General features: G+C 40.3%; 1 protein-coding gene across 1 annotated transcript in view; it reads left to right on the top strand.

The window, feature by feature from the left end:
- Window positions 1-13,036, top strand: part of LOC141946488 (uncharacterized) — a 35,426-nt gene extending 22,390 nt beyond the window's left edge. Inside the window, exons 10-16 of the mRNA XM_074876360.1 lie at window positions 5,135-5,156; window positions 5,575-5,599; window positions 6,490-6,528; window positions 7,876-7,977; window positions 9,181-9,286; window positions 10,458-11,366; window positions 12,130-13,036. Coding sequence (XP_074732461.1) covers window positions 5,135-5,156; window positions 5,575-5,599; window positions 6,490-6,528; window positions 7,876-7,977; window positions 9,181-9,286; window positions 10,458-11,366; window positions 12,130-12,185 — 1,259 coding nt within the window. The 3' untranslated portion in view covers window positions 12,186-13,036. The remainder of the gene's footprint in view (window positions 1-5,134; window positions 5,157-5,574; window positions 5,600-6,489; window positions 6,529-7,875; window positions 7,978-9,180; window positions 9,287-10,457; window positions 11,367-12,129) is intronic.
- The last annotated feature ends 2,200 nt before the right edge of the window (window positions 13,037-15,236 follow it).

Here is a 15,236-nt window from a genome sequence, read left to right as displayed (position 1 = left end):
ATTTAGCAGAGAATGACTTCCAGCTTCAAGCTCCATTCTGAAAGCAAGAGTGAGTTTGAAGATACAATTAAGAAAGGCCATTTGGTGGCATGTACTGCTTTGTAAGTGACAAAATAGACATTAACACCGAATTTTGGCTGCTGCAGAAATCATATGCAAAACTAGGATAAGGTTATGTATTCTTTTTTTCATATCTGTATGTATGAGAGACCTTAAAGTGATTGGTTGCTTTTCTTAAAAGGAAAAGTTATGATATTTCTTTATTCCCTAATGAAGAGAGATGATCAGTATTTTGTCTTGGGCTTCAGATTAAAAATACTATCTTATTAAGGTAATTCCTATAACCAGTTACTCAAAGTAGGGAGTTAGCTTGAAGGCCTTATGACACTGTGTATGAGCACAGTGTGGTAGTATACATACGAAGTTCTGGTCTAGTTCAGTCTCTGAATTCTGCCTGTGTCATTTTTTTTTCCTTTCTGAAAACTGCTCTTAGTGCTGCTATAGAATATGGCAGCAAACTGGAAATAAATCCAGAGACTGACTTTGCTATTTTGGACCAGGCTTTTCTTATTGAATTACTGCTTCCTTGAAGTTATAACAGATACCTGGAGAAGCTTGTCTGTATGTTCAGTGGGGAAGTGATAACTCCATGTGTCAGTACCGGATGGGAAGTGACAGACTGATCAATCTTGCTAAAAAGCACTTGATGGTTGTGGTGGATGCCAAGCTGAATATAAGCCAAGAGAACGCTCTCATTGCACATAAGGCAAATCTGATACTGTGATACTTCAGGAGGAGCACAGGCAGCAGATTGAAGAACAGTCTTATCCCCTAATGTTTGATGCTGGTAAGACAAAACTTGGAATACTGTGTCCAGGACCAGTTTTGTTCCTTCTAGTTCAGGGGGAAGATGGAGAAATTGGAGAGATCCAGCAGAAGATTATGAAGACTCTCAGGGATCAAGAGCATGTACCTAGGATGAGGGTTAGAGGGAGCCAGGCTTGTTTAGAATGGGAAAGAGGAGGGTAAGGGGTGATCTTATAACTGCCCTTCAAACAGCTGTAGATGGCTACAAAGATGACAAAGCCAAAGCTGTTGGTAATCACAGGCAATGTAATGAGATGGCAGCCACAGATGGCAGTGTGAGAAGCTGAACTCAGGAAAAACTTCTTTCCTAGAGGTTAGTGCAGCACTGGAACAGGTTATCCGTAGGTAGTGAACTCTTCATCCTTGGGGGTTTTCAAGACCTGGCTACACAAAACTAGAATCTTAATGTTAGCAGTAGTCCTGCTTCAAGTGGGAGGTTGGACTAGATGGTGGAACTGGAAGTTATTGTGTGGTCACAGAGCTGTGACACCATCAGGATTGCAGAGATGTAACGCAATAGCTTGTACGACTGGAGTGCTGTAATGGATGGATACAGGCTCCTTATGAAAGGTGGCACAGAACATGACAGTAGAAGTTGTGCTGGATGCAAGAGCACCTTTTCTGTATAGAGCCATGGCTGGTGGTTGTTGAGGTCTTATGGGTGAGGACGAGAGGGAAGGCCAACAAGAACAACATCACAGTAGATGTCTGCCCCCCGTGAACAAGCAGTCTGTAAGGCTGTCTTTACATAACGGGAAGAAATCTCCCAATTGCAGGTTCCAGTTTTCCTGGGGGGACTGACTTTTGTGGTAAAAGCAGCAAGTTGCAAACCAAAAGTGAGTCAAGGCCGGTTTTTCAAGCAGGTGCTGGATAAGTCAACAGGAGGAAGTGTTTTACAGAGCAGGAGAAGAGTCAGGAATGTGATGGTCAATGGCAGCCTTAATTGGAGTGATCATGAGATGATACAGGTTAAAACCCTTCTGGGAATGAGGAAGTTACATATCAGACTAATGACCTTGGGCTTCAGGAAAACAGACTTCAGCTTCTTCAGAAAATTGGTAGTCAGGATCCCTTGAGAGGCTGCTTTGAAAGGAAAAGAAGCCCAGAAGAGCTAATCAGTCTTCAGGGAGAACCTCCTTAAAGAGCAGAAACGATCCATTCTGCTGTCCAAGAGTTATGTGCAGGAATAGCAGGTGGCTAGCGTGTTTGAGCAGGGAACTCCCAGCTGATCTTAAATGCTAAAAGGAAGCATACAGAGAACAGAAGCAGAGGCAGGCTGCCGAGAAGAAATGTGTAAGAATTGCAAATGTATTTGGGGTGAAATTAAGAAGGCAAAGCTTTCCTGGAGGTGAAAGGAATATGAAGGGCAACAGGAAGGCTTCTGCAGCTATGACAGCAGCAAAAGATGATGTGGGCCTGCTGCTGAGCAAGTAGCCTGGCGAAGAAAGCCATGGAAGAGGCTGAGATATTTGTAGCTTTCTTTGCCTTGGTCTTTACTGAGAAAGTCCGCTCTCAGATCTTTGTGTGTAAGTTGTAAAGCCTAAGGGAGAGTGGCATCACCCACTGTAGAGAAGGATCAGTTTACGGAAGAGCAAATTGAGCATGTACAAGGCCATAGGACAAAAAGGGATGCTTCTGGTGTTGAGGGAGCTGTCTGCTCCCTCAGAAGGTCTTTGAAAGGTGACAGTGATCAGAGGAGTTCCTTGGGGACCTGAAAAAATCCAAATGTACTTATCTTCAAAAGTAAAATGTGGTTACAGACTGTCTCATACTTTATAAAAAATTATGGGACAAGTCCTCATTGGATGTCATTTACTAGTGTGTGAAGGTCAAGAAGGTGACTGGAAATAGCCAGTGTGGATTTACCATGGACAAACTGGATTTGACCAGCCTGATTGTGTTTTGCAATGACATGGGCTGGCTTTGTGGACAGGGGAAGAAGGATGGATGTCATTTTAACTTTAGCAAAGCTTCGAGCACAGTCTCCCACGTTATACTTACAGCCAAACTGAGGAGATAAGGTAAGTCAACAGGGTGGGTAAAAGGTGGCTGAACTGCTAGGCTCAGAGAAGTTGTTGGTGATTTTAAGTGTGTTGGCCAGTTACTAGTGGCATTCCTCAGTGGTTTCTTCTGGGGCCAGCACTATTCAGTGTGTGCATTCATGACCTGGATAATGGGCTAGAATACAACATTGTCAAATTTGCAGATAGTGTCAAATTGGGGGAATGCCTGATATGTGGTAGAGCAAGACTGCCATTCAGAGGGATCTCAACAAGCTGGTGAAATGGCCTGTTAGAAACCTCCTGAAGTTCAGCAAAGGTACATGTGGAGTCTTACACCTGGGGTGGAGCAACACCCTGCTGGATACAGACTGGATACTATTGGGCTGGGGGGAAAATCTTATGAACTTGCAGGATTTGATATACAACAGTATGAACATGAATCAGCAGTGCACTCTTGATGTAATGAAGGCTAGCAGCATACTGGACTGCATTAGCAAAAGTGTAGCCAGCAGTTTGAGGGAAGTGCTTATTCCCTTCTGTTAAGGACTCCTTAAACTGCTTCTGGAATACTGTGTCCTGTGTATATGAACAATTTTGGTGAAGTGGAAAGAGTCAGCAGAGGACTCACCAGCGACAAAAGATCGTGAGGAGACTAGACCATATGATACGGAGGACAACTTTAGGCAGGTGGGTTTGATTACCTTGGAGAAGGCAGCAGCTAAGGAAGGGATCTAATTACTGTCTTCTGCTGCTTAAAGCAAGGCTACAGAGAAGGAGCCAGACTTTGAGAAGGTGCACAGGGAAAGAACACGTGGCAACGTTCACAGACTGCAATAAAAGAAATACTGATTGAACATTCAGAAAATTCTGCACAGTGAGTGATCAAGCACTGAAATTGCCTACCCAAAAAGGTGGGTAATTGCCATTCTTGAAGACTTCTAAAACTCAACCGGACTTGGGCCTAAGCAGCCTGATCTCATCTTGAGGCTAGTCTTTCTCACAGTGAGCAGAACTTCAGCATTTGCTTAAGTAAGGTGAAGTTTCCAACCACTGAGTAGCACTCCTTGTCTCCACCCATCTTCTTTTCAAACAGGGAGGATTTTGGAGACTTACTGGAAAGACAGCACAAATTGAATAATTAAAGGAAAATTATTCTAATTGTCAGTGTCCTCATCTTACAGTTAATTGTTTGGTTTCTGTTATCACTCCTGTAGTAGTTTTCTCTTACCTCTCAGGCTGGACTAGATGACCTTCAGAGGTCTCTTCCAACTTAAACTTTTTTATGATTCTGTGATTCTGCATGCAGATGTCCTTCTCATCCTACATTTCCATGATTCTTAATTCACTGAATATCTTCTGTGAAATGGTGTCAGTCCTTTTCTATCCTGACATTTGGAAAACTTTGGGACCTACAGTGCAACTTCTTGCAACTCACAGAATCATCTAGGTTGGAAAAGACCTTGAAGATCATCTAGTCCAACCATTAACCTAACACTGACAGTTCCCAACTACACCATATCCCTCAGTGCTATGTCAGCCTGACTCTTAAACACCTCCAGGGATGGCAACTCTACCACCAACTCATCAACATATGTTCAACATCAGGTGGTTAAAACAGTAACGTGAGTCTTTCAGCCTCATATTGTAGGGGCAAAGACGTCATTTGTCCTGAGAATTTTGTCCTGTTGCTTATCCCTGAACAGGATAAATACTTACAAAGTGATAAGTTATGTACCATGCAGTAGCTGATTCTCTGAAGCGTAGTTACTGTCTTAGACTACCTTGCTTTACTGAGCTTTCCCTCCTTCCTCATGCTTATACACTCTACTGGCAAGAGAGATGATTAGACATTCTAATCTCCACAACTTCTTGTTGGAGACTGCGTTATTTTATGTGCAGCTTTGAGGTTCACTGGTATGTTCACAGAAATAAAAAACCCAAACCTTTTCACTTTTTGCATAGAGGAGGCATGCACACCTCAGTCCATACTGACTTCTTGTGTGGGATTCAGCTGCCTGACTACAGATACTGTAGGGTGCCCTGCAAAGCTGTTAGGGCACAAGTCTCCCATAGCCCTTTCATCAAGGATGCCTGGTGGTTTCTAAAATGGCAGTATGTGCCTAGGTTTAGGCTGCTGAATCTTGCCCTTTAAAGAAACTGCAGCCACTGCAGGTCCAGTACCTGTTCTGTTTGTGTAATGCTTCTATTATAGTAATACAGTAGAAACCCTATGATGTTGCTAATAATTCTTTTTAATTTTCTAGCCCCATCAAAGAAGAAGGCAAGGTGAGAATACTACCCCCACAGGAGAATCAAGAGATTTTTTTTTTTTTTTAAATTTCCTTATTTATTAAATAGATCTACTTTTCCATAACAACCATCATCACGTATGGGGAAAATATTTTATATTGTCTTTCCACTGTGCTTATTCCTTTTGTGTAAATTGTTCCTTTCTGTCTGTGAGGAAATAGTAGCTGTGACTTTGGAAATATTGCACTGGTTATGCAGTTCAATAGCAGTCTGATGTACTTGCACACAAAGAAATTGCATTTCAAATTTCAAGCTGTTACCAGTTACAGCTTACAGTTACCACTGTATACGAATTTGGAAATTGAGATATTTTGATTTTAGATACTATGAGTAAGCATAACTTTTAAGTAGTCTATAGAATGTATCTTAATATTGTCATCTCTTTCTTTTTAAGGTGGGAAGATGATTATAAGTATGAGGTATGTAGAGGTAGTAATTCTGCAAGTGTCTTATGCTTGCTTTTCATTTTTCTGAAAAACTTTTCCTCTTTGGCTTCATTTGCTATTTTATTAATATTATTGCAGAAGCAAAATAATTGACTTAATGACCAGACTTTTGTGTTCATCACAGCAGAGGGGAAATGAAAACTGTACATCAGGATACTCATCCATCTTAGTTCTCATAATTCCTGTTCAAAGTCACTGGGAGTCTCAGACCCAGTGTCTGCAGGCCAGGTCTCCCAACCTGTGCTGCAGTCTCCACTTCTTTGTTTTGTCCCTCTTCAGATCAAAGGTATTCTATACTGAAGGTTTGGTTTAAATCTTAAGATATCTCTAAAGATTTACAGTCCTTTTTTCTAACTCAGAGGTGAAACTCAAGATGATCTCTCAAGTAGCTGTCCTGAATAGCACTGGGCGCAAACACTGAAAACTACCTCACTTTTATCTTAGTGGCAGAGGTTGTTCTGTAATCTGATGTATTCTGTGGTGATGTCTTGCTCTTTTAGGCCTCAGGCTGGTCAGGTACTAGGCTAACTGCAGCTGCGCACTTGACTTTTTTTAAACATGAGGTAGGACCTGAGTGAGGAAAGCCTGGGAAAGATAGCTGTTGTAGGTATGTAGCTTAGGTGTGAAATGTGTTCTTCCCAGTGTTGGAAGTAATGCAGTTTTATTTGTAGTAGCTGCTACCTAATTGCTATCGAGACTGCAATGTTATATGTTTATGGCTGTGAGCTAAAATTACTATCTTTTCTTTGTGTTGACCCTTGTTGTTGGACAAAAGATTAAAAGATCTTGTTTTGTACAAGATGATGCAATAAATACTGTAGTATTCAGTCTTAATTTTTCTTCCCCGTTCTCCAATCCCACAGAATGATCCTGTTCGGAAACAGAAAGCTCTAGAATTCTTGGTATGTATGTAAAATTGTGATGAGAGCGGTGCAGTTTCACCAGTATGATGCAATGAATATTGTGACTATTGCAATGAATATTTTCTTTGAAAAACTAGTGTGACTGTAGCAGTATGTCAGCGCAGAACAGCTTGCTAGATTAAATGTGAGCTCTCTTACCTGTTCTCTGGATCATTCTTCACTCTGCTGAGGAGCCACCCTGACAAGCAGCATTAGCAGCACTGATATTGCTCAGGTGCTCTTGGCTGCCCATATCTAATGGGATTTATGATAACGCTGAATGAGAGGAGCCAGTCCGGTCTTGCTGCCTGTGATGCTGTGACTGGTGCTGCTGCTGCTGCAGAACCGGACAGCCAGGTGAAACTGGGTGGTACTAGAGCACGGCTGCTGGTGTTGGAGTGGGGAAATTTTATCAGTTCAGTTGCTGTTGGCAGTGGCATAGTAAGCTGAGTAAGTCTTTTGGGTTTATGTTGTGAAAATATCTGACCATTTATATTCACCATTTTACTCCATGAAAGTCATGTTCTGTACCTACGGCAATTACAAAATTTAATTTGAGTCTGAATTGTGTTTATACACTGAAATCACAAGTAGAATGTTTTGAGATGTGTGCTTCATTACCAACTGAAGAGATTTTTTTTTTTCCTCTTTCAGTTTTTCTTGTTTTTCTCTTAAGCTGTGGTTACTTGTGACTTTAGGAAGAGGTAGAGAAAAAGCAAGCCTGGGGACAATCAACAAACTACCAAAAATGCTTAGTAGACAGTTAATTGATTTTTACCTACAGAAATCACAGCTATTCTTTATGGCAGACTGCCTATATTCTTTTAACTTACTGTAATCACTTATAACTTCATATACTTATTAATCAGTCTCTTTGGATATTAAAAAGACAGCCGTAAGTGCTCTGTGCTTTACAGAATTATATCAGTATCTTTTGGTATCTCTTATTCCCAAAATTACACGTAGGAAGATAATAATGGAAACTTCCATCTTTTTGTTACTAAAGTGGGGGAATCGAAGGCATTTGATGGTGTTGAAGCTTACCTTTTATTCAATTTTCTACACAGACAACATAAGTTTAGGACTTGTGCCCTTCTCCATCTGGAACAAAATGTTCATGATTGACAGTATGGGAGTGGCACAGACATCCAGGTTTATGTTCAACCTTTTATAAGCCAATTATTATGTTCACAGTTTTGTTTTTTCATACGTGTGTGTATACATGTATATGTCATATATCAACTCAGTATAAACTTGGTTATAACAAAATCAAATATAACTTTGATCAGTTTGTTTATATGACCCTTCAGCATCCTAATGACCAATTCTAATCATGTTTTTCATCAGGAGACTTTTCACATCACCTCAGACTCAGAAGCAACACTTGTTGTTCATATTACACAGGAACTCACAGAAGCTTTGAAGGCTTTTTGTGAGAAGAAAGCAGCGGTAAGTAACTTAATTTTGACCAGAGTTGTTTTACCATTGGGAGGAAAGGAGTGGTTGAACTCATTGTGTTAACACCCTGCCAAACTGCAACAGTTCAGGCATAGGTCAAAAACCCTCAGCTAAATATACTTTATTTTTTTTATAATTTCTAAGTACCAAATACATTCATTGCATGGCACATTTCTGTTAGTTTTCCATCATCTTTCATCTGTTTGAGTTTTCTTTTACATGCGTTCTTACTATGTTCTGGGCACCATTTTTGCTTTATGATGTCTGAATATCATCCTTCCTTTGCAGTTGGTCCCTTGCTTGATAGCTTTTCTTCTAAGGTTAATCAGGCTTTAAGTGCTACCCAAATGTGTCATCTCTTTCTTTTGTGGGCATGTGGATAAGTATTTCTGGTGACTTGTACTCTGCTCCCAGTTGAGAGATTTAATCTGTTAAGACTAAGGCAGGCAAGATGTTCGTGTCTCTATCCCAGCTGAAACCAGGACACTGTCTTTCTGTTGGCCCTTGCAAACCTCCCTAGCTTCTTTACATAAAAATTAAATACTTGTAGAAAAAGGTTCTGAAGAAGGACCAGAATCTGCACAATAATGACTCAAGACCTCTGGCAGGTACTGGTTCACAAAATTCAGCATGTGTTTTTCTGAAAGTTATTTCAGACTGGTTTCTTAGGAATTAATAATATATTCCATGTAAGCTGAGCTGTGGTAACTGTCTTTGTGCAAATGCCACCACCACCTTTTTGAGCGCTACACTTTCAAAAATGTCATGCATTTGAATATCATACAGTTCTCATGAGCTAGTTAAAAATTGTTGCCATAGCTTAATTTCAGGCAGTAGCTGAGCTTTCCATTCTGCATTCCCCAGCTAGAGACGGGATTTGCACATGTACCAGTTCTATATTTTAGCCAGGTGATCTGGAGGGACATGGGGCAATAAAGTAATTTGAAACAGGTGACTGTTTTCCCCAGACACTTTTATTCTGTTCTCCAGCCATGTACCTCTTCCAGATAATACTGTTGAAAATTGTGGTTTAATGTGGTAATTGTGAACAACAGAACAACACACCTTTCATATGGAGCTTGCCGTCACCTGAAATTGTACTCTGCTAACTTTCTATGGAGAACTTGCTATTTTTTTTAGAATGCTCAAAATTTGAGTTGAAAAACAGACATTCTGACCTTTTCCTTTACCTAGGTTAATTACACTAACAGTCTGAGGCCACTGATGTCAATAGCTCAAGATGAGTTTCCAGGAAGGAAAAGCATCCCAAAACACTATAAGCCATATGGAAAATCCAAAGGTAATTTAGATATTTTATTCTTCTAGTTTAAGTTTACTCTTAACACTGCACAGATTGTGAAAGTTTAGTTTTACAGCCAGCCATAGTACTTTGCTAGAGCACTGTGTGTCTTTACCCCTTGAGTCAGTCACAGATGGAGTGACACCCTTCACTCATGAGAGAGAAGTAGCAATATGTTTATTGATATAAAACAGCGATTTAACAAAGTCTTATAGTAAATGCAGCAATGGTTTAACAAGATTCGATGGCAAATTTCACTTGATATTTACTGCCTAGAGAACAGGATCAGACAAAACTGTCAGGGAAACCCTCCCATTGAGTCACAAGGTTCAGAATGGGACCCCCTTGGTTGCTAAACTCCTTCTCAGAGAGGAGTCTGGGTGTGGCTGGATTCACTCCTAGTCCCAGACTTGGTCAGCGGTTTATGTCTAAAAGATTATATATGTGTACACTCAGTACTTTATATCACTTAACTAAGATTTCAAAGTTTTGGTGTGCTTATTCCCAGTTCACTTACTGAGTATCTGGTGCGGTTAAGATTCTCTCAGCCTCAAGGAGTAACCTTGAGAGGTGTCCTTACTCAAGGGGAGATCCTGGCGTGCAGCCTGTTGCCATGCAGGAGAGCTCAACAGGCCCTGGGCTGTCCACTGTTTATGGAGTAAGATGCTTGACTTACAGTCATATTTGCATACCAGCCATATTTCAGTTGGCTCATGCTTAACTAGCCTTCAGCTGCTGAGCAAGATTTATGGCCCTTATCTATTGTTATCTGTCTCTCCTGAGTCCAACTTAAACCAGGTGCAGCCATCCCGTCCACTACTGGTGGCTGTTGCTTTAAGCAGAGAGGGAGCACACCACCACAGAGTCAGTTCAGGATATCATTTTCTGAAATCTTAATGACTTCAACCTTGACTGTCTAAAAACACTTCTGTCTCACTGAATAGTATTACAACAGCAAAGATTCTTGGGAATCCAAGCAGTAACCTTTCCTAACCTTTAACATGAGGTTTTTTGGGTGAAAAGATGCTGGACTCAGGTTAAGACATAAAGGCAAGGAAATAGGAAAAGAACAGGAGAAGAACGCTTCAAAACCCTCAAAGTAGTTGTGTTTTAGGTTGATATCTTAAGATTTTGCTGTCTTTTAGTGTCATCTATTTATTTATTCCTTCAGGAAATTCTAACTGGAATCAAGGTTATTTGTCTCGGTATGAAGAGTGTTCTGCAGATGATTCTTTTGTTTCTGCTAACTCATACAGTTACCAAACAGATGACAGATCATCTTCTTATGGACTAAGATCTGATGACTTTGCAATGATGTCTGCACTCAGGGACTCTCTTGCTCTTCAGACTGGAAGTCCTGCCAGTGGTATCAGTGAATGGCTGAGACAGTTCAGCCGATCTGCTTCTGGCAGTAATTCAGCTGGTGGGGCCTGTTCCTATGAGACAAGTCCAGTGAGTGAGTACTCAGCAGAATATATGTCCAACGATGTGCGAGGAAGTAAGCTCCCTGATAACAGAATCTCATATGGCGGGGAAAGTACAAACTGGGGGAATCAACAAGCGTTTACAAAAGCAAGGCATATGAGTGATCAAGGATTACCCTATGCCAATTCTTCTGCCTCATATCCTCCTTCTGGAAGATATTCCACAAACTATCCTTTCCAAAGCTATTCCTCTTACAAGAATGAGGAGTCTGTGAATACTTGTACATCTTCTGCAACTCCTGCTGTTTCAGGGAGAGGTGGCTGTAGGTGGAATGAGGACTTTAGGTGGAATGAGGACTCTAGCTGGAACCAGAGCTCTAGCTGGAACCAGGAGTCTAACTGGAGCCAGGAATCTAGGTGTCAAGGATTCAGGCATCCCAAGTCAGGCTACAGGAGTGATTGGAGTTCACATCAGTACTCATTTTCTGGCAGTGGTTCGTACAGAGAATACCAGCAGTTCAGAAGCTCAGATAAGATATTTGATGAAGATGCTGTTGGTCTTACTCCCAACATTTTGAATAGACTACGAGGAGAGGATATACCTACAATGACCAGGATGCTCAAACAGTTGGCTCCATATTATCCAGCACTTCAAAGTAAGATTGTGATTAGTTCTCATGTAAAATGAGTTACATCAACATAATTGCTTAACATAAGCAGGAAATTGCGTGTTGCAGAGACAGTATGGTCCGTTCAGAGGAGTTGAGTTCATTTTGCTCAACATCTGTACCAGTTGAAGAATGGCACTAATTGCCTCTCTGAGGAGGCTTTGCCTCTTGACAACTAAATAGAGCTGTGAGTGGCAGGAAATGTTGATAGCACAAAAATTTCCTGAATTGAAAGGTTTGTCCTAGGTCATCTTGCTAACTAGCATCTTGTAGCATGATCAGAGTTAGTACTTTTGAGGTGATAACTGTGGGAAGGGTATGTATTGGCATAAAGAAAAAATATTGGAATGCATGCAGAACCAAACTCGGATGGCATTATCATAGATGAAGATGTGGATCAAACACATTGGGATAACAAAAGAGAAATGTTATCAAAGAGCTGGTTTGTTATATGACAAATTATTTTTTCCAATTATTGTAGAAATATTCTGTAATGTTAAAAATAGTAAAATACTCTTCAAATAAGAGATTCTCCCTTGGAAATAGATTATAAGAGGGATTTAAAGGGAGGTGGGCATATGCTATGTATAGTTGTCATTGGGCATGAGTTTGGACAAATGTGAATTCTGCTTATGGTACTAGAATTAGTTAATTAACTAGGTAGCTAGTTAATAGTAAAACTTTCATTTTGATGTTCTCTCTGCTGTATTGTGTGAAATAACATGAAATGTTTTTTATCTCCCCTTTCTAGAACTAAATATTCAGACATTAGTCAATGTGCTAGTAGAAACTAGAGGAAAAGATTAAGGAGCAAGAACAGCTGAACTGGAAACAGATGAACAGATTCGAGAATCTCCATCTCTTGGCTTTCAGGAAAGAGACTGAATTTAATTCTGTGTCTGGTTTGGGGAGGGGAAAGGGAGGTAGGGTTTAATTTTTTAACATGTGAAATATAGCTGGAACACAAACTTGCACATAATGGAGGTGAACATACTATTTTGTTTAGGCTTTTTTAATGTATTTGTTATATCTTAGTATATTACAGAAAAAAATCTTTTGTTATTTTTTGAAAATATGTTAATGTTATTCTGTCAGCAAAAAGCTAATAACCCTTTTAACACCCTTCCCAATTCAGAAAAAAAGAAAGGTTTCATTTTATGTTATCTACTTAGGAAGAATATTCACTGAAAATACAGGTCCATGGCATGAAAATACAGGTTTATTTTTCTTCACACAAATGTAAGGCCAGTTCAGTTAATTTGAGCCTTTATAATTGGCGTATTTTTAGAAATTGATACACTACATTTCTGTTTAGACAAAGAAAGGAGAATGTCACGGCAAAGGTATTCTCTGTCTTAACATGATGCTATATGAGGAAAATGTAATCTGTTCTAGGGGATTGGTATGTAATGGGGCATATTACTCGCTTTCGGTTTTTCAGAGTAAAAAGAGACGTGAAATACATGCAGATTTTTTTATCATGTTGTTCGTAATGAAATGGCTAAAAATCGGCTTAAAAACTCATTTGATGGATTCATCCATACTAAAATAAAAATTCCTGATTCTTTCTACTGGCAAAAGCGCACTAAGAAATAGTAGAACCTATAAGGCAATCGGATAAAATAAGAGAAAAATAAATAATCAAAATGACATACTAACTCAGAAGTACTTAACAGTTCATGATGTTTATCAGTTGTCCATACTTACGTTTTCCCCACAGTTCTGAGCCACATGCTCCTGAATGCCCAGCTTTAGGTGTCTACTTTATACCAAATCCAGCTTACATGGAGCTAAAGAAGTGAGACAGTTTACTCACCAGTGTCCATTTTCCTTTTCACTGCTGTGTTGTGGACTATCATTTTTCTTCTCACCAGTACCTGAAAGACTTCTCTGTCTCTGTGCATTAAATACTTGTGCTAAACCAGGGTTAATCTTCATGAGCAGTCATAATATATTTTTGCATGCACTAAAATAACTTTTTGTATCTGGTCATGGGAATTTTAACAAAAAGGCAACAAAGCAATTTGATTATAGAGCATACAAACTCAATTCCCTGAAATTCTCCTTCTGTAATTGTTTTGCTTGTGCATCAGAAAACATCCACTTTCCTTTTTCATTCCTATTCACTACTTTTCTCCTTCTCATACTTACTGAAAGGTTTAAGTAGTTTCTAATGGCACACGCTTAGTAGTTGTGCCATACACTTTTATCCGTTGAATTACATAGTAGACCTTCTTGCTTAAAGGGGGAAAACACTGTTTTCTCCCACAGCTGTCTGCCAGAGTTTTGATTTAAAACTCCATGGGACTGATCAGTTATTATCTACATTTAAAAATGATCAGAACTTACTTACGTGAGTGTTACTACCGTAGGTTTTTATCCACAGAAAGTGTAGTGCAACTGAAATTCTGAAACCGTCGAGAAAATGTGACTAGACAATGCTACTGCTACAACTCTGTCAATTCAAGTTAAGACCTTTTCAAGTGAGGTTGTCAAGAGCTCCTTTTTCCCATTTCTCACTCCCTTTGGGATGTTACTGCCATTACTGTATATCCCAGTGGCATACAGCAGCTGGATGATCTCTGCCCAAATTAGATGCTCTCTCTGCCTACACATTCCCTTCTTATTTTTTGTTTTGGGGAACAGTTCCTGTCCCTGCTTCCTGTTGTGGAGGGTCCTGCACTGGGGAAGCAGTTGTTGCGTTTGAAACAGAGTTGGAGTAGTGACCAAGTTGAGAAGAAATACTTTTCAGCATTGATTTACTAAAGGTTTCCTGAGCCATAGATAGCATTTGGAGTCTTATAAATGCCCTCTGCTTCTCTGTTTCAATTTTCAGTTCTTACCAAAATCAGTGAAGTTCTTGAGGTGATTGTCTGTTGGTTCTTATACACAAGCACTATCACGTAGGGAATTTTTTTTAAGCTGGTGGTATCCTGTAATATGCTCTCCAAACCTGCCTTATCTCTTATGTGCGATTACTATCAGCAGTGTGTTGTTCTCAGTTTCTTTCAGTCACTTGACTGAGCCAGTTTCAGCTGCATCACTGCATCATAGAATGGTTTGGGTTGGAAGGGACCTTTAAAGGTCACCTAGTGCAACCCCCCTGCAATGAGCAGGGACATCATCAACTAGATCAGGTTGCTCAGAGCCCTGTCCGACCTGAGCTCTACCACCTCTTTGGGCAACCTGTTCCAGTGTTTTACCACACTCATTGTAAAAAATTTCTTCCTTGTATCTAGTCTAAATCTACCCTCTTTTAGTTTAAAACCATTACCCCTTGTCCTATTGCAACAGGCCCTGCTAAAAAGTTTGTCCCCATCTTTCTTACAAGCCCCCTTTAAGTACTGAAAGGCCACAATCAGGTCTCCCCGAAGCCTTCTCTTCTCCAAGCTGAACAACCCCAACTCTTTTGGCCTTTCTTCACAGGAGAGATGTTCTATCCCCCGATCATCTTCATGGCCTCCTCTGGACCCACTCGAGCAGGTCCATGTCCTTCTTATGTAGGAGACTCCAGAGCTGGACACAGTACTCCAGGTGGGGTCTCACGAAAGCAGAGTAGAGGGTGAGAATCACCTCCCTCAACCTGTTGGTCACACTTCTTTCTCTTTATGCAGCCCAGGATACAGTTGGCTTTCTGGGCTGTGAGTGCACAGTGCTGGCTAATGTCCAGCTTTTCATCCACCAGTACCCCCAAGATACCCACCAATTTCCTGCTATTCAAATGAAGGGCAAAAAGAAACAGACAGAAACAATTTCAGCATGCAACTCTGCAAAGGGATTGTTTATCCCTGTGACAGGAGCGATGAATGTTTTCCTTTCTTCCAGGGCTGGGTAGAATTGTGAGTACTAAGCATCATT

The sequence above is a fragment of the Strix uralensis genome, chromosome 1 (assembly GCF_047716275.1).
Source record: "Strix uralensis isolate ZFMK-TIS-50842 chromosome 1, bStrUra1, whole genome shotgun sequence".
NCBI classification, from domain to species: domain Eukaryota; kingdom Metazoa; phylum Chordata; class Aves; order Strigiformes; family Strigidae; genus Strix; species Strix uralensis.
This window is presented reverse-complemented; position numbering and strand designations above follow the sequence as displayed.